Source organism: Carya illinoinensis, chromosome 8 (genome assembly GCF_018687715.1).
Source record: "Carya illinoinensis cultivar Pawnee chromosome 8, C.illinoinensisPawnee_v1, whole genome shotgun sequence".
NCBI classification, from domain to species: Eukaryota; Viridiplantae; Streptophyta; class Magnoliopsida; order Fagales; family Juglandaceae; genus Carya; species Carya illinoinensis.
Window position 1 is genome coordinate 8229494 of NC_056759.1, and position 26896 is coordinate 8256389.

General features: G+C 33.8%; 2 protein-coding genes across 3 annotated transcripts; one reads left to right on the plus strand and one right to left on the minus strand.

Moving 5' to 3' along the window:
- Positions 1-10046: 10046 nt before the first annotated feature.
- Positions 10047-13319, plus strand: LOC122318284 (ATP-dependent zinc metalloprotease FTSH, chloroplastic). The gene is made up of 5 exons (XM_043135513.1): positions 10047-11581; positions 12045-12291; positions 12390-12573; positions 12684-12855; positions 12994-13319. Exons 1-5 carry the CDS (start codon positions 10250-10252, stop codon positions 13213-13215), a joined length of 2157 nt encoding a protein of 718 aa, XP_042991447.1. The 5' UTR covers positions 10047-10249; the 3' UTR covers positions 13216-13319.
- On the minus strand, positions 13212-19474 carry LOC122318285 (serine/threonine-protein kinase BSK1-like). Of its 2 annotated transcripts, none has more exons than XM_043135514.1 (9): positions 18837-19473; positions 18588-18723; positions 18066-18199; positions 17760-17865; positions 16444-16529; positions 15131-15319; positions 14345-14509; positions 14148-14261; positions 13212-13722 (listed from the first exon to the last, which is right to left on the minus strand). In XM_043135514.1, the coding sequence occupies exons 1-9, from the start codon at positions 19185-19187 to the stop codon at positions 13468-13470; spliced, it is 1536 nt and encodes a 511-aa protein (XP_042991448.1). In that variant the 5' UTR covers positions 19188-19473; the 3' UTR covers positions 13212-13467. The 2 variants fall into 2 exon arrangements, with proteins under 2 accessions (XP_042991448.1, XP_042991450.1); XM_043135516.1 differs by lacking the exon at positions 13212-13722 and adding an exon at positions 13724-13971 and having other exon boundaries at positions 18837-19474.
- Between the last annotated feature and the right edge of the window lie 7422 nt (positions 19475-26896).

Below are 26896 nucleotides of genomic sequence, written 5' to 3' on the forward strand. Positions count from 1 at the left end.
GGTAAGAGAGTCCTACACTTAACTCTCACTCCAGCCTCATCTCTTCCATATCTTATCCACAAGTATCTCCAGCCACCCCTCCCCACGAAATTATCTTCATTTATGCTTTCCATTGAAAGAATACCAAACACTCTCTCTCGGACAGCTTTTTTGAGTTCTTTTGCACACCCATTTCGAAGCTTTTGTAAGTGTTTTATCATAAAGTCTCCTTCATATAAGTTGTTCCTCTTTGAGTCTAGTTTCCGTAGATGTATTTTTCGTATCATTCCATGGTCATTTGGTCGGTCAAAAGTATTTTTAACCATGGAAAGGTCATTCTGGGCGTGAATCTGGAGAGTATGTTATAGTTTGGAGTTTTTGACCAAGCTAATGGATAGATATTGGTCCGAAATTTTTATGGAGTATTGTTAACATATATATATGACTATTGGTTGAGGATTTGGCATGATTAAAGGTTTTGATGAAAGATTTTCTTAGATTTAGAAACTTAGAAACTGGAAGAGGAAAAACAGTTTCTGTTTTGAGAAAGTTTAACTCTTTGGTGGTCTAAACCTATTCTAATGACTTTAATAATTTTATTGGAGGATCCTAAGTATCTTATATACATGTTATATTATTATTTTGAAGATATTTGATGTTAGTTTCAAAGATATGAAATTTTATGCAAAGAGATGTTCAAATAAGCCAAAGTGTGGATATTCTTGGCTAAATTTATGTTTTGGTTAATTTCTAACCATGTGATCTTGAATTAGAAGCTTATATATGTTTTAGGACATCTTTTTAAACCATGTGATGGTTTGGTTTGAAGATCATATAATTATAAGTCATAGATCAAGAGATTTATCAAAACTAGTTGAGGAAAAAGTTTCTGTTTTTGGACTAAGTGTAAAACCAAAAACTCCAAATGTTATTTTGTGATTTTGGTGACTTTAGATTGATGATTTAAAGCATGGTTGATGCTAGGATGATATTATGAATATGTTAGAAGTAAGATTTGATTTTTGAAATTCTTGGAGATGTTTTGATTTAAGATCAAAACTTGTGATTCAAGTGCTTGGATCTTTTTACAAAAAAGTTTGGTGTTGATTATTAGTTTTTTTCTAAATGGATGTTTTAAGTATGGTTTTGAACTTATGATTGGAAGATGTTTGTTGCAAAATTTTGGTTTAAGCATGAGTTTTGAAGTTGGAAGGAATTGCAACAAAAATAAAAGGAAATGGCCTATGGATGTTTCAACCATAGTGTGTTCTTCATAGTTGTGTTTTGTTTTAAATTTTTCTGAGTTGATATTTAAGTTTAGGATAAAATTTACATGAAGAATGTAAATTTTAGAAACTTTTAGAGTTAGTATGCAAAATCCTTAAGTTATGGGTAAAACGGTCATTTTTCCACATGTAGAGAGTAAAATGAAAATTTTACTCTTTAAGTTAGTATTTTCTATATTTCAAATTATTAGTGATTTAGTTCTAACTTTTAGAATCACTAATTACAGTTACTCGTGATCGCACTTGAAGTTTTATAAGAAACGCGGAGATCGAGGTAAGTTAGCTTTTAACTTACTAGCAGTCTACTGTGTATGTGTGCTAAGTAAAAGAACTACAGTGTATGTATGTATGTTATCATATGTGTCATGCCATGTCAAGTTATCATGTAATTGTCTATTATACAGAATTTATTCTGTCATCAATTTTTATCTGTTACATAATATATTCTGTTATGTATTACTGTACATTACAAGTACGTCATGCTAAGTATTTCATCTATTACATGTAAGTCAAGTCATGTAATATTCACTGTTGCAACTATGTCATGTTAAATATGTTGTCTATTATATGTTATGCCATGTTACGAAATGTTTCTATCTCAAATTGGTCATGTATTCTAAGTTATGTTCAAGTCACGTTATGTTACGTCAGGACTTCAGTCCTTTCGTATTCCAGTCACATTTCATCTTGAGTACATTATGATGTGTAGAATACATGGGGCCATAACAACTGTGGAGTATGTGTTTAACTACAATTGTGATGCGTAAAATACATGGGGCCACAACAACTGTGGAGTATGTATTTTTCATGTTAAGTCAAGTTTTTGTAGAATACATGGGGCCACAACAACTGTGGAGTATGTATTTTTAATGTTAAGTCAAGTTTGTGTAGAATACATGGGGCCACAACAACTGTGGAGTATGTATTTAACTACAATTGTGATGCGTAGAATACATGGGGCCACAACAACTGTGGAGTATGTATTTTTAATGTTAAGTCAAGTTTGTGTAGAATACATGGGGCCACAACAACTGTGGAGTATGTATTTACACGTAGAATACATGGGGCCACAACAACTGTGGAGTATGTATTTCTCATGTTAATTCAAGTTTTAGAGCAAGTTCATGCTAAGTCAAGTTCAGTTCATGATTCAATTTAAGCTATGTCAATTATGCTATGTTGTACGCTAAGTTATGCTTTAATTACTTATGAATTTGATTATGCATTTATGCTTTTTCTGTCATACATGCATCATTAGTCTGTATGGAAGTTTTTTGTTAACTTGCTGATATTTATAATCAAATCTCACTGTGGTAGTCCCAACTACCATTCCCCCGAATGGTAGATCTTGTTACAGGACCTGAAGGAGGATCAGGAGCTGACCAACTAGACACAGTCGACTGAACGACGGTGTGTCGTTAATGTTAATATAGTAGTTAAATTACTACTTGTACGATGGAGTTGCATCTCCAGTACTTTTGGATCATAACTATTTTGGAATAGTGCTGTGATCTTAGTTATTCAATGGATCTTTATGTATGAAGTATGTTTTAAGTATTGGGATATTTTCAGTTTGGTGCATAGTATTGCTAAAGAAAAAAATTATCCGCTGCGAATATTGCATAATGTTAGATGCATGTTAGGATTATTGCATCTTATATGTCATGAACGGGGGCAGGTAACCTTGTGTTGCATGTCTCGACGCTTCAAATGTCCGTCCAATCCCAAACGGAATTTGGGGGCGTCACAATATCAATATCAAATTTCTTGAAAAAAGAGAACATTTTCAAACATATTTTCCCAACCTTCATTTCTCAACTTTTGAATGAATCCTTTTGTAGTAAAAACCATATCCATGACATTTAAAATATCTTGAGATTTTTGTTGCAAAACTTGACAAAGAATATCAGTAATACCCATGATTTCCTTCATTAAATGTAAAATAAATATAAATTGGAATGAAGTAATCATTTTATGAGCAGCATTTGCATCTCCGCGTTGAAAGTAAGTGAATCCTTCTTTTATTATGGTTTCAAGCATTAAGCAAGTAGTTTCAAACATTCGCAGTAGACTGCAAATAAAATAAAAATGAGAACCCCAACGAGAATCATCGGCTTGTTTGATAGTGCCAATTTGATTAGCTCATTTTTCACTTTCAAGTTCATTAATGGCTATCATATGTGCAATATGTGTTGCCTGAGCAGCTTGCAATTCATCATGGCGTTTACATGAAGCGCCCACCACATTGATAATAAAGTTTAAATTTGAAAAAAACTTATAAACAGAAACCACCTCTCTAGATGCAGCAACTAATGTTAACTGTAATCGGTGAGCAAAACAGTGAATATATTACGAAATAATATGTATGCATATGGGCAATTTTTAAGAAATAATGCTTGCAATCTGTTCCATTCACCACGCATATTACTAGCACCATCATATCCTTACCCACGAATATTCTGAATATCAAGACAATGACGAGAAAGAACTGCAGATATTTCATTCTTTAGACTCAATGCCGCTGTATCTTTAATATGTACAAGATCAAAAGATCGTTCTTATATAAAATCATAAACATCAACAAATCTCAATATTATAGCCATTTGCTCCATCTTAGACTCAATAAATCTCAAGATTCAATTCTCGGAAGTTTAGAAGAATTTTCTGGAAGATTAACTTCTTTTCTTTTGAAGAATGAGTCAATAGTTTTTAATTTAGATATCATTCATGAACTTAAATTTAAAATCAAATTAAAACATATAAAATAAAGTTAAAAACTTTGATAAATTAAAATCAAACAATTTATTAATACACATAATACTATAAAAAAAACAACTTAAATAACTACATACAACCATACACAATTAATATATGTAATATATATATATATAATATGATTAATACCAATATAAAATTTTTATAAAGAAAAAGATATACCTGCGAGACTGTGCGACGAGAACTGGCAGTCTGGAAGGGGCTATCAAATACGTCTACTAATCTATTAAAAAATAAAATGTTAGTTTACTAGATAAAAAAAATTATTAATATACTAAATAAATAAAAGTATTAATATATAAAAATATTAATCTATTAAATAAATAAATAATATTAATATACTATGAAAATTTTTATAAACTGAGTAACCAGAGATTAGACAAAAAAATGAATTAAAAAAAATCAAAAAATCATGTCGAGACAAACAAAGTTTCAAGAGGGTCATCTTCCATTTGACTATATTCTCTCGAGATTCTCATCATTGTTATTTGTTAATCTATTATCTCATCTGGAAGCTTTAAGCCTTCAAAAACAAAAAGTGAAAAAGGTCTAACCTTTTTAGCGTGAAATGAAATAAAGAGTGGAGACGCCGAGAGCGAGAGCGAGAGCGACTGAGAGAGAGGACGCCGAGAGCGAGAGCGACTGGAAATGGTCTATCAGCAGTCACTGGGTTACACCTCAGTGCCTCATAGTCGAGCAGCAGAGCAGCCAACAGGTAAAATCTTTTGCTTCCTTTTTTTTCATTTTGATGTTGAAAAGTAAGAAAATAAAATGTAAAGGATGAAATGAGTTTTGATGTTAGAAAATGGAGAAAACAAAAGTGAATGATGAGATGTGAAAATAAGGTATTGTGCCGTGTGAGAATGAAATATAGTCTGTAAAAGGATGTTTGACAGATTGTCATAACCGATTGAAATGCTTTAGAAAATGTGAAGGGGCTAGAAATGTTACCAGATATAGTTATAATTTTTTTTTAATTTTATTTATAATAAAAATATGTATTTTATTTTATATGAGATGTGTTTTATTTATTTTATTTTTATATTAGATTAAATTTTATAGAGAAATAATATTTAGAGGGGGCCAACACATAATAAATTCATATTATTTTATTAATTTAAAAAAATTAACATATAATTTTTTTTTTCAAATTTCTGGCCCCTGGCCCCAACGTGGCTCTCCGCCACTGACTCTCAATAATATGACCATTGATGCCCCAAAGGGATACAGATTTGTAGACCACGAAAAATAGTTAATAACTCAACTTCCATAGGATCATTTACAACATTCTCTTTCTTATTAGCAGCTAGTAACGTACCACCTGAATCATTTCTTAAGATCTTTCCCACCATTGCCCTACTTTGGTCATTGAAAGTGGCCCATCAACATTTAACTTCAATACCCCAAGGGAGGAGGCTGCCAGCTACAAGATCTTTGTTGTTGGGATAGCTATGGAACCTTAGCATCTTTAGACTCCTGATCTAAGGACAATGCATGCTCTATTACTTGTTCAGTAGCTAGCACCTTGTCCTAAAAAATATTATGGTTTCTTCTTCACCATAGTTCCCAAGCAATCATAATTTTTTTTTCCAAATCCCCTTTCTTGCCTCGCGTCATGACATGCCAAACAATATGTGGAAAATCCATCTACTCATCAAACACCATCAAATCCTTTAAATAGAATTTCCAAGGTTATGTAAGTAAGGGGAAGTAACATAAAACACGTCTCACATCCTCCTCTTCCTCACCACACCACTTACAAGAAGCCTTCTGTATGATCTTCTTCTCTTTCAATTTCTGTATAATTGGAAGTCCATTTTTGTAGGCTCTATGTGCAAAAACTTTAACTATATTTGGGATTTGCAACTGCCATAGCTTCTTCTACAACTTTTTTTTTTCTTTTTTTCAACATTTGAGCATTCACCAACTTGTCTAGTCTGAGCAGGGAATTGAAAAAACTTATAGGCACTCTTGACATTAAGGGTTGTAAGGGTTGTAAGAAATTAATAAAATAAAGTGAAAAAAAAAAATGATAATGTGGTTCAGTAAAAATTTTTGTTTGAACTCATGTAAATGGGGTAGATCTTCAGGTAACATAATTTTTATACGTACGTGATTTTCCCTTTAGTATATAATTCAAGAATAATTCTATTCAACATTCTATACATCACATATTTTTTTAAATTTTTATTTTTTAATTTATAATAAATATGTGATATATTAATGATAACTAAAATAATAGATATAAAAAAAATATAATATGTGATGCAAAATACTAAACTGATGATAGAGTTGCATAACCCATAATTGAGCAATGACTGCTACGTACGGTCTTATTGTCCTTCGCTGCTAAGGCAGGCCTTATCCGAACTGTGGCTATAACTGTATTGTCGCTCCAATGAGCTCCAAGCCATTATTTCAGCCTTACAATTATTTTATTATTATTATTATTTTTTTAAATTTATTTTTAAATTTTTTATTTAAAAATTTAAAAAATGACTATCAATAAAAATTTCTATTTTTAAAAATTTTTTTTAATGATTAAATCTTTTATATATAAAAAGTGTGTATGAAACAGAAAATCTTATTTTAACGGTTTTTCTTGTTTTTCCGTTAAAGTTAACACCGTTTGTTTTAACGGTTTGGCACATAAAATGAAGACATAAATGTTGAGAGAGATAGCATTCAATGTTGGTATATAATTTATTAATCTCAATAATTATAATACTTAATAGTTTATATAATAATAAATAATTAAAGATTAGTTATTATATTTTTCTCTTTCTCCTTAACATATACACGTGAATTAGGTGCATAAGACGTGAATCCCTAAGTATAATATACGTGTATTATACGTTTCATTAACTCAGATTATTGAGTATTCAAAATTTAAAAATCTTATATAATATATAATACAAGTATGTTTAATCAAAGTGTTTTTTTTTCCCATGGTAGTAGGACGTAACTTCCGCTAAGTCATATTTCATAAATGGGCTTGCTATGATAGGCTCGTGACAAAGGCCGTGATCCTTGAGCTAATCAAGAAAGAGTAAATTCGGCCAACAATTTCAAAATATATTTTATGATTTATATATATGCTATATATAAAAAATATTATACCACAAATTTTATAAAAAGATAATGTTTTAACTTTATGTTGTCCCTGATCGACTCAAACAACAGCAAAATAAGAATTTTAATGTTATCTCTATTGATTGTCTACAGGATGACATAAATTGATGAATTATAATACAAACATCAAACGACACATATTTTGAACTACCGTTTGTGTTAGACTTTTATTAAATTTTTCGTATACATCTTTGCTAAAATTATAGATGTTATAAACATGTATTGGATTATATGATACTTTGAACTAATTTTTTTATTTTCTCTAATATGCCTTAAATTATTAAGTGACATCAATAATTTTTATAAAATATATATTATTTTTTACAAATAATTATTTCATAAAATTAGACAAACGTGCTTTGCACGTTACTCCCACCTAGTATATTAAAAAAGTACTTAAAAAATAAAGAAAAAACAAATAAAGAAGTTAAGTAGAAGTGAAAGCTTCTCTTTTTTGGTCTCTCTTCAAAATACTGCCACGTCGAGATCCTTATCTTCTGTGACACGTGCCTTCGTCTGGTGGCTCAGGTGACGAACCCGTTTGGAAGGTTTTGACGACGAAAAACGATAAAGGGTATTTAAAATATTTTATAAAAATAACATTAAATTATAAAAATATTCTCATTTCAAATACATAGTGATAAAATGTGCTGTATCTATCATTATTTTTATTTTTTTTTAATGTCACATTGTCTTCTCTTTTCACATTGTCTTCTCAAATCCCACTTTAAGCAGGCCCAAAAGAATAATGGGCTTATTGTATCCAAATGATCATGCTTTGGTTTTGTTTAGTAGATACAATATATAACATATAGCCAATTGTAGAGACTATAGCGTATAAGATTGCTGAATGGGCATATTATCTTATCTAAATATATGGGGTTTGACTCCTATTTTTAGTATTGCATCGTGTATTAACTTTTTTAGATTTACAAATAGATATTATACACAAACTATCTACAAACTTATATTTATTCATGACTTGTTATAATACGTTAGATTGTAAAATAAGATTTATAATAAAGTAAGTATAATTAACTTACAATATTAAATTACATCAGTTTGTAAATTTAAAAATTCTATATATAGTCATTTTTATGCATTCTTTACAAACTCTATTAATGTAATCGATTGTCTCATATTTTTTTAATATAATATAATTATTTTGATCGATCATATCAGAACTCTTCTAAATTTTACTATTTGTAAACTCTATTATATTCTAAATTTAGCATGGCTTGAATGGATCCCAATTGGTAGTGGAAAAGGTCAAGTGGATTTCCAATATTTAGGGCTATGATCGGCTCGGGGCCAGGCCGTGCTAACTGATGATGGATCCTTCATATATATATAGAAACTTCACACAATTCAATGGATTCATGCAGCTTTAAGATCAGCTAGCAGATTATGTAAACAGATCGATCAAGTTCTTTAAAATTTTAGTTATTAGTACTGAAACTTCACTCCAGCATAATGAAATCTTTTTTCTTCTTTATTTCAGAGGCAAATCTACATGATCAATTTCAAAAAGGGTGGGAGTTCCAAAGTGACTTCATTATAAGTAAGAAGTAAGAGAAATAATATTTACAGTCGTTAAGTATATAAGTACTGCGTAATTTTTTTTTTTAAAAAAATGAGTAAATGTAGAATTTATATAAATAAAAATTAATTTTTTAATAACAACTTAACTCTTATATGGTAAAGCTTTGGTATCGACGGGAAGTCTGCATGCAGGTAGGGTAAGAAGAAGATAGCTACAAAAATCGGGTTCCAGATACTTTTAGCGGCTGTACGTACGTGGGGATCATTGCTAGCCAGCTTCCAGTGATCTCAATAAGCCCATCTCGATCGATAGGCTGCGTGCATGCGGTTTTGTGGAGGCAAAAATAAGATAAGTTATCAACCAATATCCAAACGGGCCGGAAAAGAGCTGGTTGGAAAAACAAACTTCGAATTACATAGCTTAATGTGAAAAGGTTTCTGAGGGTGTGAGTTTTGAGATACATGTAATATTATTGTTATTGTGTTATTAATTGGTAATTTAGATTAATGAAATGAGTAATGCTACTTCATATACTCTTAATTTATACCACTCATTTTGCTACACGTAGCACTATGGATGGTATTACGTGGCTTATTAAAAAAAATATATATATATATATTTAAAATAAAATGACACTAAAAAATTAAAAAAGAAAGATAAATAATAGATTTCATCATCTAAAACGATAAATAAGTCATGTGACATCATATTATGGTACCATATCAAAGAATAAAATTAGTGATACAAATTAGAGGACATAATAACTTTATTCTATTTTAAAATTTACATCTCATTTCACTTGCATTTTATTATATAAACTATTGTATTGACTCGCACAATAATTATTTGAAAAAGACAGTTGATTGAGGGTATTATTATAAAATTCTATACAGCACACCGAAATTCTACTTTTATCTTTCTATGATGACATATCATTGTCCATCAATTTTTATATTTCTTTTTTAAAAAAATAAAAAATTATGTAATAATAATAAAAGTGTTACATTTTATATAATGAGATGAAAGTGTAATATAACTGTATCCGACACTTTTATATACAAAAATATAAGGACCAAACAAAGAAATAAAAAAGTAAGATACTAAAGTGCAAATTGTAAAATAATAAAGTAAATGAGAAATTATATATGAAAAAAAAAAAAAACAAAGAACTGAAAAAGTAGAATATTTTACCTAAATAGACAATGATTTAGAAGTTGAGAGATTGGATGTTTTGGAAAGTGGACAGATAATATTATGAAAAATAAAAGATTTGCGCTTTTCATTTTTTTTCGGCTGTATGAAGGTAGCAACAAAATCTATGGCATGGGTTTGGGCAAGTTGCTTCCCTTTGAACCCCACAAAAATCACACTCTTTCATTCAAGCACCAGAAATCCCAACTGCAGATTTATGCTGTTTTTTAAGCTGCAGATGTATGCCATCGAACATTTTTAAAGGTGGGTCTAAACAAGCCGGTGCTTAAGCTCGAGGAGACAGAGAAGAGATATAGCACTGAACAGACTTTCTTTAAAGCCCATGGCTTCCACCACCACAACCAATCCTTTGATCTCCTCAAACTTTTTAGGAACTAAAATCTTGCTCTACCCTCCAATTCCTAAGACCACCAAATCAAAACCACTTCCTTTGCCTTTCTTCTCCAAAAGGAAGTCTGGAATCACTCAAAGCATTCTCAACAGAAGACCCATTTCAGAGCCCTTGAAATCTCTACCATCACAGGCTACCTTAGCTGCCCTTATCTTCTCTACGCTCAACCCACAAGCCACCCTAGCGCTAGACAACCCCACACCGCCTCAACCCCCAGCAGTAATCGAAGCCGAACCAGCCAGTCCTAGCCCCTCAAATCCTTCACCTTTCTCACAAAACCTCCTCCTCACGGCCCCAAAGCCCCAAGCCCAGACCAACTCTGACCTCCCTGAAGGTGGCCAATGGCGATACAGCGAGTTCCTAAACGCAGTGAAGAAAGGCAAAGTAGAAAGGGTCAGGTTCAGCAAAGACGGCTCTGTTCTTCAGCTCACCGCCATCGATGGCCGCAGAGCCTCCGTCATTGTTCCCAATGACCCGGACCTCATCGACATCTTAGCCATGAACGGCGTCGATATCTCTGTCTCTGAGGGTGAGTCGGGCAATGGGTTGTTCAATTTTATCGGTAATCTTTTGTTCCCTTTAATCGCTTTCGCCGGACTGTTCTTCCTCTTCCGCCGAGCCCAAGGGGGCCCTGGCGGGCCCGGCGGGCTGGGCGGCCCAATGGACTTTGGAAGATCGAAATCCAAGTTCCAAGAGGTGCCTGAAACCGGCGTCACATTCGCCGATGTAGCTGGAGCTGACCAAGCGAAGCTTGAATTGCAAGAAGTCGTTGATTTCTTGAAAAACCCAGATAAGTACACTGCCCTGGGAGCTAAAATCCCAAAAGGATGTTTGCTAGTGGGACCGCCCGGTACCGGTAAGACCCTATTGGCCAGAGCGGTGGCAGGGGAGGCTGGCGTGCCATTCTTCTCGTGTGCGGCTTCGGAGTTTGTGGAATTGTTTGTTGGAGTTGGGGCTTCGAGAGTGAGGGACTTGTTCGAAAAGGCAAAGTCTAAAGCGCCGTGCATTGTGTTCATAGACGAGATTGATGCCGTGGGGAGGCAGAGAGGGGCGGGACTTGGAGGTGGGAATGATGAGAGGGAGCAAACTATCAACCAGCTGTTGACGGAGATGGATGGGTTTTCGGGTAATTCGGGCGTGATCGTGTTGGCGGCGACAAACCGGCCTGACGTGCTTGATTCGGCATTGTTGAGGCCTGGGAGGTTTGATAGGCAGGTTACTGTGGACAGGCCTGATGTCGCCGGTAGAGTTAAGATCCTTCAGGTAATTATTCGCCGCATACACACAAAACCTGCCCACATTCCCTCACACTTTTGTAATAGTTGTGAATGAGATGTCCAGGGTCGTAGTGTAGAATATGAAAATATAGATAATATAATTCAATAGTAATCGAAATTCTTGTTGATGATAATCTAGTTTTTACTAGTGAAAATTAATATCTAATTAGCTGTTGTTTAAGAGGGCTGGTTTGCTCATTGTCCTAAAACAAGATTCACCGAAACTATAACTGTATGTTAGCCTTTCGTGCCACCAGAGGGGTAAAAATCCATAGCTCAACAACAAATTATAGGGCCAAATTCAAAACTTGTTACATATGTTGTGCTAGGAATATAATTATAATATCCATAGTCCACTAGTGAGAAGATCAATGACATCGTGTAAATGAGAAGAAAAGGAAGTTCAATCATGGACTCAAACCCATTGTGGAAACCCAAATGTATTACAGGTACACTCTAGAGGGAAGGCACTAGCAAAGGATGTGGACTTCGAAAAGATAGCAAGAAGAACCCCTGGCTTTACTGGGGCTGATTTGCAGAATCTGATGAATGAAGCAGCCATTCTTGCGGCCAGGCGTGACCTCAAGGAAATAAGCAAAGACGAGATATCTGATGCGCTGGAGAGGATCATTGCTGGACCTGAGAAGAAAAATGCTGTAGTGTCCGATGAGAAGAAGAAACTCGTCGCATATCATGGTATATGAATAGGGATCACCTCATTTCCAACTTTGCCTAGCTTCGTGATCTTTGATTTTTGGTTGCTAAGCACATGTGTACACTCTTAAATATTACAGAGGCCGGGCATGCTCTAGTTGGTGCATTAATGCCCGAGTATGATCCTGTTGCCAAGATATCCATCATTCCTCGTGGCCAAGCTGGTGGCCTTACCTTTTTTGCTCCAAGTGAAGAGAGGCTTGAGTCTGGACTTTACAGTAGAAGTTACTTAGAGAATCAGATGGCTGTTGCCCTTGGTGGAAGGTTAGTAACAAAAATTTATTTCGAATAGGCTTAAATTAGAAGTATGATTTGTACCCGCCTAGGTGACCCCATTTTACCAAAATCCTTACAGCTCTTGTTTTCAATTGCAGAATTGCTGAAGAAGTAATTTTTGGCGAGGAGAATGTGACCACAGGAGCATCAAATGACTTCATGCAAGTCTCGCGAGTGGCAAGGCAGATGGTCGAGAGATTTGGGTTCAGCAGAAAGATAGGACAAGTTGCCATTGGCGGACCTGGTGGAAACCCCTTTCTGGGTCAACAGGTATGCGTGTGATTAGACAAAAGAAAAGCTTTCAATGTAAACGCTGCCCGAATCTCTCATAAAATTTACAAAGCGCTCTTTCCTGTACATACCCAAGAGATACGATTAATGCCTTCCATACGCATATTATGAATGCAGATGTCATCCCAGAAAGATTATTCGATGGCAACTGCTGATATAGTAGACGCGGAGGTCAGGGAACTGGTAGAGACTGCATATTCAAGGGCTAAACAGATCATCACGACCCACATTGACATCCTTCACAAACTTGCTCAACTACTCATAGAGAAAGAATCTGTTGATGGGGAGGAGTTCATGAGTCTCTTCATCGATGGAAAAGCTGAGTTATATGTTGCTTGATTCAACTAATGCGTCAAAACCTTCTTGTATTATATATTTTCTTAGACCCATGTACACATTAAGAACCAATAATTATTTCACCAAATTCAAAAAATCGTTGAAAACTTGATGCAGCAGAAACCAAGTTTCTCTCCCTCGGTATGGTACACTATCAACCAGAAACCACATTCCCAATTTCTATTACACACCTCATGTTTTGTCACAACGATTGATATAAAACCAATTATATCAAGGAATGACTACAGTTGCTCCTCAAGAACCTTTCCCACCTCGTTGCTTTTTTTCTTCAAGCGATGCAGCCTCACTCAACATGTCACCTGCGTCCTTGTGCATATCCATCTTGGCAAGTGCAACTGCCTGCATGTAAAAGGCTGTGGACCAATCAGGGTACACACATTGTGCTTGCATTGCATCTCGGAGAGCAGCATCTGGTTGATCACACATGAGATAGCAAAGACTTCGTCGTGCATACACTGTTGGAGAAACCATGGTTCCGACATCTATGAACTACACACATACAAAATAAATGATTTTTTCATTAAGTACACAAATGAAATTGATCGTCACAATAAATTCTCTCTTTTTTTTTAATTCTTTACTTGACATCTGGATCTTTTATATTTCTTTCCCCCTTAAGGATCAATTTTCTTAGCTTGCAGTAGGGAGAGAGGGGAGTGGAGAAGACCACATCACGACATCACAATCCCCCTGGATAGATGCTGTTTTCCTATCAATCAAGTTGCAGTCTTAATATTCCTACAAAATATCAAAAATCCCCACGACTAAGATCACGAAAACCCAACACAATGATTTCACTACCTTGTTAACCTTCTAATGCCGGATACCATTATATGAAGTTCCACTTTGTTATCAGGTAAGAAACGAAGTCTATTTACAACAGCTATATTATATCAATACTGCAATTAACATACCTGAGAATAACAGTCTATGGCAGTTCTAAATTCTCTGTCGCGAAATGCCAAGTCCCCGCGCTTTCTTGCCTCCAACATATCTCTCATTTGCTGGGTCCATTCTTGGAAAGACAGCTAAACCGATCAAGATCAAGAACAGATATTAGTACGGTAGAAGATGAAAGATATGAAAAATTGCAACGGTGCTATTTATTTACCTCATTGGTTCCCTCATCATCTTTGTAATGTGTCATGACCAAGATCTGATGGATAGCTGTGAGGTCCATCCTTGAACAGGCATCACCCATTGGAGAGAGAGGGTGTTGTGTAGTAGGAGGTGCATCCTCTTGCATTGGGATTCCTAGCATCACATAAGATGGAACCTGCAAGCAGAGAATCCATGTCCTGAAATATGATTTAAGTTCACAAGACTGTCTTATTATGGAACAATCCCTCCATTTAAGTAAATATATCTGAAAGTTGATTTTAGTATACACTGAAGAAAGCAAGAAGGGCATTACACAAACCAAGGAAATTAAATTAAAATATGAGAGAAGCAATAGTCCATTCCTTCCCTCACTCACACCCCACCAAACGGGGGAAAAAAAAAAAAAAAAAAAAAAAAGACATGAGGACGTCTGTGATTCCATTGGCAACCCGCAACAAGGATTTTATTTAACAAAATTTCTCAAGAAATTGAAGACCCAACCTTGTCATGATTATAAAAGCTGGAAGCAAGCTCATAGGGAGCATGCCACGACTAATTTTTGCTTCCACCCAACTGATAAATTGGGCCCCAAACAAGAACCAATCAGAAAAATGACATAACCAAAGGCAGAACGGATAAGTTTACAGCAGGATTGCACAACAAACACTCAGCAGCAATCTTGTGGTTCCAGCATGGCATGGTTTTACAACATAAATCACCAGCTCTAGTTTACCATACAAAAAGCCTGAGTATAAAAGCCAAGTGCATTCTAAATAGAGAAGATAGAAAATTTTACATCAAGTTTATTTTGTAGAGGGGCAAGTGTTGCAACAAGATCTTTGGTATTCGGCCGCTCCCTAGGTTCATACTGCAAGCATTTTGAGGCAATATCCAAAACCACTGTTGCCTCCTCAGTTGAAAATTTACCGTCCAAATGTGAATCCATGAGAAGAAGAATGTTTTTTCCCCGTATCATATCTAGAGCCTGCAAATACATTAGAAACACATCCATTAAAATCAAGTTCAACAATTTCAGACCAGAAAGAAAATTTCCGACGACTGTTAAAATATGCATTGGACAAATGACTGACACAATTATCAGGGATGTCATATCTCCAAATTTTTTGTATGGGATAATGCATTACATCTTAAATCAGCTGAAGCAAATCCTTTGTCATCTCAGTCCCTTAAGGTTTACCTTACATTCACCAATTCCACTATTTTGACAAAGCATCAAAGAGCAATTGACCTATGTGAACCAGTCTGGTAAGCCAAATAATGGCTTGTCTACATATTGATTTTTTGAATCTGTCCAGCCAATCAACTTCTAAAAAAGATATGGGTGATGGATTTTTTAACTCAAACATGCACACCAGAACTGTGTTCAATTTATCTATCACAAACCCAATGGAACCTAGAAATGGCAACATACAGATCTTGTCAGAATAATATGAAACAAGATGGCACCAAATAAACCGCCGAAAAGAAAAAATTAGAATTCGAAAGCAATTAAAAATTTCAAACATCCTGAAGCTAGTAAGTTTATGAACAAATTAAAATACGGAAAAGCATAACAATATTGGTTTGAAGGATCCAAGGCCAATCAATTTTGGAAGGATCAGTTATCAGTTATCTGATATCAGCCTTCTTCAACATCAAACATGAAATACTATGCATGTTTAGAAGCTAAAATGAGTACTTTATTTTTTAATCTCTTTTGTATTGAGATTATTTCCATTGTGGACTTCACTGCCTGAAACTTTTTTTTATATTTTTTATTGGCACTGGGTGTCCAAGAACAGCGTCTAGACTAATCCGCCCTGGGGGGAGGGGGATGCACAAGCTCTCGGCAAGGAGTTTCTTGCAAGTGCACATTGGGTAATTCAAGGGGAAAATCTCCTAGTAAGATGGCCCCTAGAGATTGTTTGCACCTAAGGGGATTTTAACCTTAGACCAGGAGGGAGCATACCCCCAAGCCCAAGGCCTTTACCACTTGAGCCAACCCCCTAGGGATTTCACTGCCTGAAACTTGGACAGCTGAATTGGCAGAACCACTAAATTACACCTATGATGTCACAGATTCACAACCTTATATATGGAAATACTTACATGACCCGGAGGGATGTGCTTTCCGCTGAGAAGATCCAAAAGGATGGTCCCATAGCTGAAGATAGCGCTTTCTGGGGTCACCCTTCCTACAACATACCCATATTCCAATTAGGAAGCATTACTCAAAATTGAGTCGTACATTTCTAACAATAATTTTCACACAATATTAATACCTTGCAGTGAAAATTGGTAACATCAGCAAAGCAATTAAGCATCACAGTTCTTTCAAACCCTACACAAGTAAATAGTACATATATGATCACCTAAAATTTGTCAGGGAAGGCAATACTCTGTGGTCCCTTAGATTCTAAGTTTCGCGTGGTATTCAGGTAAGAACCTTAGCTCAAGTTATCGTTCCTATATTAACCACGATCTTTTCACAATTGCAATATTTAATCAAGAAGATAGTAACCAATGCCCTCTATAATAGAAAAGGCATGATACCATCCTAAAATTTTACGGGTACCTATATATATTCCTAGACAAAGATTAAGGTGATATGAGAACAGGAGAATGACAAATGAAATTGAAATTCAGTTTCATGTTAAGTAATTACTATTGTGCTTTGTTAAGTCTGTAACAAAGGCATTGCAGATCTAGTGAATCTTAATGACATATAGAGCTCTGAATCTGATGAAATTTTTATGAGATTGGAAACTCTCTTGCCAGATCTCCAAATTTTATTTTATTTTACAAGTAAAAATTATATTGATGGCAAACCAGGCAAAATCCCAAGAACAGAAGACGCATACAAGAGGAGACACCTAGTTAGGAAGAAAGGGGACACTCTAATGAGATCTCCATACATGGCCTTTTATGGCTTTGGAAATATAGCTTCACACCAAATCCCAGAAAGGGGACTCTCTTATGAGATCTCCATATATGGCCTTTAATGGCTTTGGGTATATAGATCTGCACAAACCCTTTTCTATATAATTGACTAATCAATACCTTTATCTGGAGGTGCATCTTAATTATGTCTTATCTGTGCTAGTGGGAACGGTCTGCAACTTTCTAAAATATTCTACAAGGCATCTTAATGATGCCATATGGCCACTTTGTTTCAGCAAACCAAACATATAATGGAGCTTCAACGTTTATATTTTCAGTTTTCTTATACATTGATACGAAAATATAATAAACAAAATAATCACAACACAAAAAATATGGGAGCATAAGGTTTTTTCTAGATTGGTTTCTATATCACAGAATACAAAAGATAACCAAGTCTCAACATTTAGTGTTGACATGTCACCAAGTAACCAGTAAAGAACAGACGAAACCGTATACGTAATGAGACAAAGGTAAGAGGCTACCATTCTTTAGATACTCTGGAGGTGTATAAGCGAGATTTGTGCTGTAGCCTTTTCCATCCTTACTGTTCTTCATTAAGCCAAAACATGAAAGCCGAGGATCACCATTCTGCCAAAACCATCCACAAAATTACTACCTTAGCTCCTAGAAAATGTCACAGAAGACCCTAACAAGAATAAATTAATAGAACCCGAATAAAGACAACTATTTGAGCCAAGTTGAAGACATTGGTCAAAGAAACTTCCAATTTATACATATACTAGATAACATTCAGTTTTCAAATTGCAAAGAAAGATTTGCTCCCTCACCTCATCAAATAGAACTCTATACGCATTCAGATCATGGTACAATGGACAGCCTTCAGTACTACAATAATCTAATGCTTCAGCAATGTACAAAGCAACCCTTAATCGCATAGCCCACTCAATGGTCTGATTCTCCCCTGTAAGGAATTGGTAAGCACAACATCAGACTTTAGGCAACTCATAATGAACGAATTTATTGCAATTTTAGAAATGAAAATTTTTAGTGAACAGGTCAGTGCTACAGATCAAGACTGGCGTCATTGACCACAAATACCAGGACAACAACGATCAAGTCAAACCTAACTTATTGATGCAATTTTTTTATTATTATTCGCACGATATATCATTCATTCATCTCAACAACAAACCATAAAAAATAGTCCAAAACTAGTACATATTACCCAAAACAACTATGCATATGAATTCAAGAGAAAAAAATCCCATAATTTAGGTTTTTATTTTGATTTTGATTTTTATTTGTAGGAACGAATCACTTGGGAAACGAAGGCAATCACAGGACCGTACAGTGGAATAAATGTTTAGCTAGGGTATCGCTGGGCATGTACTCCGCAACAAGCAGCCTCTCATCGCCCTCGCAGCAATACCCAATTAAATTCGCAAGCTTCTTGTGCCTGAGCTTCCCAACCCCGCGAGCTTCCTCCTAAAATTACAATTAAATATTGGAAACCCTAAAAAGAAAGGGAAAAAAAACATTTGAAGAACAAAACAGTTAAAACTGGAAATGGGAACTAAGAAAGGAATTGAGCAATTTACAGCGAACTGCTTGGGATTAGGCCAGGCGAGCTTAGTGAATTTCTTTACGGCGATCCAGGGCCGATGGTTTTGGTTCTGGCTCTGGAGGCGGCCCTTGTAGACGACATTGGGGGCCTTCTCGCCACTCTCGGAGACGATGTGGTCAGGGTTAAAGTTGTTGGTGGCGGCTCTCAGCTCCGCTAGCAAAAACTCCGAGAACTCCGGCACGCCTCCGGAGTTGGAGGGTCCAGAGTCGATGCCGTTAGGCGGGGGAGGATCAGCTTGAAGGTGGTGGTTGTTGTGGTTGTGGCCACTTTTTGTGTTGTCTTCGGGATGAGGTCGTCTCGAGAAGATCGATTCGCAGCAGCCCATTACTGAGTCGAGGTGACTCGGTTATCCCCCTACACCTCCACTTTGCTATTACGCAGAAACCATAACACAGAGAGAGAGGGAGAGAGAGAGAGAGAGAGAGAGAGAGAGAGGGATTTCTTCGAGCCTCTGACTAAAACCACCCACCCAATCGCGCGTTCAGACAGAGTGAGATAGAGAGAGGGATCGATCTAGGGAGTGAAGAGGTGCAGCTTTCTTTTTCTTCTCATTTGCGTGTTTTCTCTTTCTTCGCTGCACTGACAGAAACCTGTGTCTCTCTGTCTGTGTTCCTCATACTATTGAACTGTCCATTTTACGTCGTCGAGGGCACTTTCGTCTTTCTACCTTCCTCGTCCCTTGTCATTTTTCGCGGTTTCTTCGCCCTTGTCTTTCCCTTTCATGTTGCTCTTCTTTTTCTTTTCCACCATTTTCAACTGTTTATTAAATAAATACAAGTTCTTTTATGAGCTAAAAAAAAGTTAGAAGCTTCTTTAATGTATAAAATCACTAAAATATCATCTATTTAATTATAATATAATTTATTTGATATGTGGACTCGGTATTTATAAAATATTCATGTGAAAACAAGGTAGCATCGACCAATAATTTTCATATTTTGTGTATTTTTAAATAATTAATGCATGGTGCGAAAAAATAATAAGAATATAATAAATTAAAAAAAAACTCGAATTAGACTTAAGTTTTAACGGAGCAGTCAATTATAATTGAAAGTATTTAAAATTATGTAATTATATATATATAAAGATAAATATACACAAAAATGGGCTAAAATGTTTTATAAAGATAATTACATAACAATTTTAAGTGGACGTGAAAATCCCAAAAACAAAAATAGGTGGAGTTTTATATAGTTAGAAATTTGCTATGCATCATTTTTATATTACATATTATATTTATTTATATTTTTTAATTAATTGATTTATTTCATTCATGATTTATAAAATATATATTTGATAAGAAAAGCAATTAAAAATTAAAAATTAAGTATAATATAAGATATAAAAATAATAAATAGAATTTTTCGTATCAATATGATACGCTGCCCCGCCCATATTTTGAAAAAACGAAAAACAAAACAAAAAAGCCTGATAAATCCAAAACACGGTGGCTTGTCCTCTTGTATGACGTCAGATGCCGTGCGTGGCATGCGTGCGGGGGACTAGTATAACGACAAAATAGTAAATTACCTTTTACAAGTTTTACTATTTTGTCGTTTAGGCATTTCTAGTGATCTCTTAATCCTCATTAGAATATCTAGAGTCTGAGACATCCAAAACCATTTTTAGGATATAAAAACCCATAATATTAGATTAGCCAAATCCTAGTTACAGTAACTTTTAGTTATAATAAATTTAAATGTAAAACTAAATTTAATAAATACTGCACACATATTAAATATTTATTTTATTATTGTTTATAACTCTCTCTCTTCTCTCTATCTACTTTCACAATATTTACATAAGTTTCTTTAAATTAAATAATAAAATAAAATAAATTAATAATTAAAAAATTAAAATTTTTTTATATTATTAATAACTCATTAATATACAATAAATAAATAAATAAATAATTTAATGTAAAAATTTGATATAAATAATCAAAATTAAATTTATCTTATATTATTTTATTGTTATGTAATGAAAAAATAACTATTCTAATGTAGAAACTTATGTAAATAAAATAAACAAAATCCAAACTTATCTTACATTCATCAACAATGTTCTTATGGCAACACATTTGTTATCTTTTAAGGGAAGGTTTCTCTAATTTTGATATTTGTAATATTCTCTTATATACACCGATAAAGGACATGTATAAACGATAACAAATTTAGAGGAGAGAAAAATAATTTAAAATATTTTATATATATAAACGGTAATCTATAAATGTAGAAGAATTATTGTAGTTACTTGAAAAATAAAGATCATTTATAACAGGGTGCGGCTACTATGCTGCCTGGAGCATACTGCCCAGTTGTTTTTTTTTTTTTCATTTTTTTAATCACTGTCTTAATTATTAAGTAAAAAAAGATATTAATATACTTAAAATCATTTTTTTAATCATTAAGTGAAAAAAAAAATTGCCTAAAGATACACTGAAGCGGTACAAGTGGGGTGACAGACCAGCTTTTTCCTTTAAAACATCAATTGGATTTTTATTTGATCAATTTTCTTTATATTTTAAAGAAAACTCTATTTTAAAGCATCCATTAGGAGTGTTCCAATCTCTAAAAATATGGGATCCATATCTTATTAAAATTGTATTTGTTGGATGATAATTTTTATTTATTTATTTATAAAAACCAGTTAATTTGTCTCCACGTATGTGAAACTAGTTAATTTTTCGATGGGAAAGAATCTCCAATGTCAAAAGTCCTCCACCACATTCTTCTATGATTAACAAGTAAGCTGTATATTTCTATATATATATATATATATATGTATGTATGTATGTATGAATGAATGTATGTATGTGTATATATATATTAATCCACCAAACTATCGACATCATTTGGTGGAACTAATTAATTAATTTGGTAATAATCCATCAAATTATTCCTCAATTGCAATTTGTTTTTTAAAAAAATCCAAAGACTAATTCCGTTTGGGTAGTAGAGTATTTTATTACTATTAATTATTATTTCTCACATATTTTTTTATTATTTTTTATTTTTATTTATTACTACTTAATATTTTATGTTTATTATTTATAAAGTCATGTCATTACTCAACACAACCTAAAATTATTATTTTGAGTAGTGATGCAAATCCACGCCATTTTGTATCTAATTAGTCCAATGTCAATTGAAAATGAAACCTCAATTTTGTTAGATTTCAGATTAGGCTGATTGCTGACGATGCAATGACATTGCAACTCTCCTCTTGTATTCTTTAAGGGGATTGCCTGCCGACTCGACAAGACTACAAGCTTGAAAGGTACAGGTTGGCACTGAAGTCCACTTGTATTTTCTAAGCCACCAAAGTCCCATTTGGTTTCTACACTTTAGAAGACATCATGTGTACCACGGGAAAGGTCAAGATTCACCAACTCAATGTCCCAAAATTTTTTCCAAAAATTATTAAGTAGTCGGAGACTGTAAATGATGTGATACATTTTATCACAGAACGTCATGTCATGTTTATATTTTGAAATTACCTAATAATTATTGTCTACTTGCACCTCCAAACTTCCTTTGTCATTTGAGGTTCAATCAAGTGAAACTACGTGTTATTTTCTTTGATTGTGCCACTTTTAGTTCTTTCTTAGCGACAGCTGTGGCCTAGAGCTAGTTTCCATGCCCTTAAATTAAGAGTAGCGTTATGTCTATCGAAGATGAGTTCCGATAATGTTATATTTTTTTATATTCTTAAACATTTAAAAAAAAAAATACAACATCATTAAAAATACATCTTTAATTACTAAGTAAAAAAAAGAAAACTATTGAAATCTAACTCTAGATAGCTCTATAATTTTCCTTAAATAAAAGAGGTGAATAGGCATTAGAAGGAAGCCTCGTTGACCTCAGCACGCAAAATGATGAGCACAAGAAAGTTCTCCACCCAACCAAATAATAACATTGAAAAGAATCAAAGATGTTGGATCCACTAGCAATAATGTGCCACAAATTTTGCTCTAGAGGAAGACTTTTCGAACTCTCATGGTGATATTTCAATCTTCCATAGCATGAGTGCATGATAACCATAAGAACGTACGAAAGATTTACACGTTCCCTTACGGGCCTTATCATGTGTAGAAACAAACAGACTTGTGGACATGGACAACTCTCTGCCTCTCTAGAATGTGTAGAGACAGCTCCTCATACTCATCCACAGAGATGGTTGTGATTTGTGAACCTCGATCTCTCCATGTCCACCAAAATCGTTTTCGTGCCTGACAGCAAAACTACTTCATTCACAATCTCACACCGATGCAGGACAACTGGACAAGATCATCTTTTTATCTTGAGCCTGTACCATCATCTATTGTTTGTATCTTTTGCTCCCTCGCTGTCCAAGATTTTCATTTTTCTATTCATAAACTTGTCCGCAACAGTCCTTCGTTGTAAAGTCTTCAATATAGGGTTCCAAGAATTTATTTAAGCTCTGAAAACTCCCTGTGCATAGCTTCAGTCATGGGAGAAGGGCCCTTTAACATTCGATGTTCTTCAGGTTCATAAAGTAGACATCCCAAAAGACAGCCATTTAAGGCTAGCTGAATCCTTACCAAGCATGGGTGTTTTTGGATGAATAGTTCATTATAAGGATGATTAAAGGTTGTGTTTGGAAGTTGAAATCATCTCAAATTAATTACCGAGGGAGCCACTGATTTTTCAACTTTTCATAAAAAGTTAAAACACATGTAAATCCATTTTATAGATTCAAACACATATTTTAACTTATTTACATTCAAGAATTTTGCTACTCATTATCCTTACACACCACACACCACTCATAGTTTTTTAATTTTTAATTTTTTTCTCTTACTAAATATATAGTGTATGGATGATAAGTAGAATAATTTAATTAGTTTCGGAGGAATAAAACTAGAAAGGAAAAAATTAAAAATTAAAATAAATATGGTGTGTGGGGATGATGAGTATAATTTTTCTTACATTCAAATATATATTAACAAAATTTACAAAATAATACTATTTACAGATCACTTCAAATTATTTGAGATTATCTCAACGTCTTAATTATTAATTTAAGATGAATGTAATTTGACCCCAAGAGTTGACCCGTGTAAAAAAATCAAAATTGGTGGGTTTATTGTTGACAAATGTTCCTCTCCATTAACCATACATTTCCTAATGCTTAGAAGAAAACCATAATGCTTAAGAAGAAAACCATACATTTCCTAAAGCTCGAAACAATGTTGGGTGTTTTCTAGACTGAGACTTCAAATATTGTCTGTAATTTTTATAGGATTACGTTTGTTTCTGTAAAATTCAACTAAGTAAGAAGTCATGAACCAACGAACTTGATCTTTCGTGTCCATCTTATAAAATTTATATCAATAAAAGAAAATGAAAACATATAACTATTTTGCAACTACTTTACAACTCTACATAAAATAAATGATCGATAATTTTTTAATATTGAAATTTATTTTCAATAAAGTGGCATGATTGTATTGATTGATTAAAAAAAAATTATAAAATCATTGTAAATAAATTGTAAGTGTATCATTACCTATAAAAATTAATTATAAAAAAAAGAAAAAAAGAAAACCCAATTCACGTCTAAGCTAATAGTTAAATAACGCTAGTCAATAAGAGTCTTTTGAAATCATAATAAAAGGCAAGAACTTTTTTTCGCCTACATAATACGAGACCTTATTCATTTAATCCCATACTTAATTTATGATATTACACGCTTATTAATGTTGAATATCGTTGCCTAATATTATAGAGCTTAACATTACACATTGTGGATCCACATAATTTGTTGATCTCTTTAAGAATTATGAAGAGTAAGGGCAGGTTCAGTGAGTGAAATGATATTAGAATTTTGTGAATAATAGTGAGATAATTTGAGTTGATAATTTTTTAAGTTTTGGAAAATGAGATAGAAAGAGTTGAATAAAAATATTATACAGTTGTTTTACAAAAATAATATGTTTTTTTTATAAAACTTGTAAAAATAGTTGATGGAATATATAGCTTAGAATACATTTCTTCAAATTTTATACAAGTAATATAATTAATAGAATATTACAAATGAACTTTAACAAACAAATTAATTATTATGATTAGTATTTTAATTCTTGCCAACACACGTGTAGCAAGAATTTATTGGGAAGCCGTTAGGAAAAATATACAATTTCTAACATAACTGTGACATCCCGTATTTTTATGTGTTTTAATTAAATAATTATTTTATTTATTAGTAATATTGGTTCTCTTGTTTTAAATTTAACGTGATTTTCGTTGTATTATTTTATGATTATTAAGTTATGAAATTTATTTTGACATACTTTCTTGATATCAATTATTGTTTAATATTTAAATTGCTCCCTATTTTAATTTATTTCATTGTTGTGCTTTATTGTTTTATTTTATTAATTTTTAGTTGTAGTATTTTTGTTTGCATTTTTTCTATTTTTTTTGTATCTTTTTTATTTTTTATTGGACATGTATTTTTTGGATAGGATTTGTTTTTAGTAGGCTTTCTTTGTTTTGTGCCCAGTCCATCTGACTTTGTGAAACCTAGCCCGTGGGCTTGTTTTTAGCCCAGCTCTCTCTATCTAGATGACTTCGTAGACTTTCGAGATAAGGAAAGAAAAGCAGACCAAAAACTTGATAATTCTCGAGTGGGACCCACACATGCCAAATGCCCAGGCTATTGAAAATCGAAACAATGAGCTGGGACCCACACACAAATGTCTGTCAAAAGAAAAAGTATAAAGAAATCCAAATGAGTTTGATTTGGATATGACAGTCAGTTAAAATTTTTCACGTAGCAAGATCTAAACGTTGGTAACTTGGCCTAAACAAACGAATGGAAGAGAAGGGACCATCATGTCACTATAGTCGACATGGGTGACAAGACTGCACGTGGAGGTTTATATGGTTGTGGGATCTATTAGATATATAGACGGGAAATAATAATTGCCGTTAGTGACTATTAGATAACCACTTATATAATAGAGATTTCTCACATTTATTATCCCCAAATTAATTTAATTCAAATTTTGGAAACATTAGCAATTATTAATTATGAAGACATCATTCCAATCTAAAATTATTAAATGAAAACTAATATATATTATTTAATAAATACTCAAAATAATTATAATGGTGAATTAACACGTTGGGAGTAAACCCCTAGGGTTTAGGCTTTGGGCGAGAGCCTCAGTTAAAACGCAGCCTGGGCTTGTCAGTTGTCACTTGGACTCTTTCGTTCGGCATGATCCATTGTTTAGGTTTTAAACTTTTATGGGTCAGATCATGATTTTTTTTTTTTTTTTTTTTGTTTTTGTTTTTTTGGCCCCGACAGAATTTCAATTTTCCTTAAGCGGAGGGAAAAAAATTCAAGCTGCTACGGAGAGAAGACGGAGCCGAACCAAACGTAACAAAGTCTACTTGGTGTATTCGCTCCCCTCGCAGGTCTCAGGTGCAAGGAAAAGCTATATAACAAAAAAAAAAACAGCGAACAAGCTTCCCGTCTGACACTGTGTAAGAATCTATACCTATATATAATATATTCTCACTCCCTTCAACTCTCCCTCTCAATTCCTTCGAAGTTCAAACTTTCTCGATTTTTCATTTCATTTCCATATTTTCCCCAATCTGATAGCCCATACCGGCATAAATTTTGCTTTCACAATACAGTTCCTCTTCGCAACGGTCGGTCTGAAGTTGTGTGTTTAACAGCCCCCAATCAACATAAGACACGTATGAGATCTTACACAAAACAGAAAATACTTGATCTCAACTAATTAAAACTCTCTTAGAAAGAACTTCAATTTCTCCCAGACCATCTCTCTTCCCCCACGCTGATGGCCTTCTATGCATATGCCGCTCACAATATTTTTGATCCAGCACCACATTCTTAGTTTCTTACCACACATTCATTTCGTCCCATTGGTTCTTCTACACCTTCCTGGACATCATGGTCTTATAGTCAAACCCCTGAGGACTAAAAGAACCTATAGGCTATAATTGAACAAAATCAACCAAAAGAAACTCG

Excerpts from the sequence above, each read along its gene's own strand:
- LOC122318284 (XM_043135513.1), top strand. The coding sequence starts at position 10,250 with ATGGCTTCCACCACCACAACCAATCCTTTGATCTCCTCAAACTTTTTA. Across the intron at positions 12,292-12,389 it reads GAAACTCGTCGCATATCATG|AGGCCGGGCATGCTCTAGTT; the intron begins GTATATGAATAG and ends TAAATATTACAG. Across the intron at positions 12,574-12,683 it reads GCTGTTGCCCTTGGTGGAAG|AATTGCTGAAGAAGTAATTT; the intron begins GTTAGTAACAAA and ends TTTCAATTGCAG.
- LOC122318285 (XM_043135514.1), bottom strand. The coding sequence starts at position 19,187 with ATGGGCTGCTGCGAATCGATCTTCTCGAGACGACCTCATCCCGAAGAC. Across the intron at positions 18,724-18,836 it reads CTAATCCCAAGCAGTTCGCT|GAGGAAGCTCGCGGGGTTGG; the intron begins GTAAATTGCTCA and ends TTGTAATTTTAG. Across the intron at positions 17,866-18,065 it reads ATAGAGTTCTATTTGATGAG|AATGGTGATCCTCGGCTTTC; the intron begins GTGAGGGAGCAA and ends TGGTTTTGGCAG.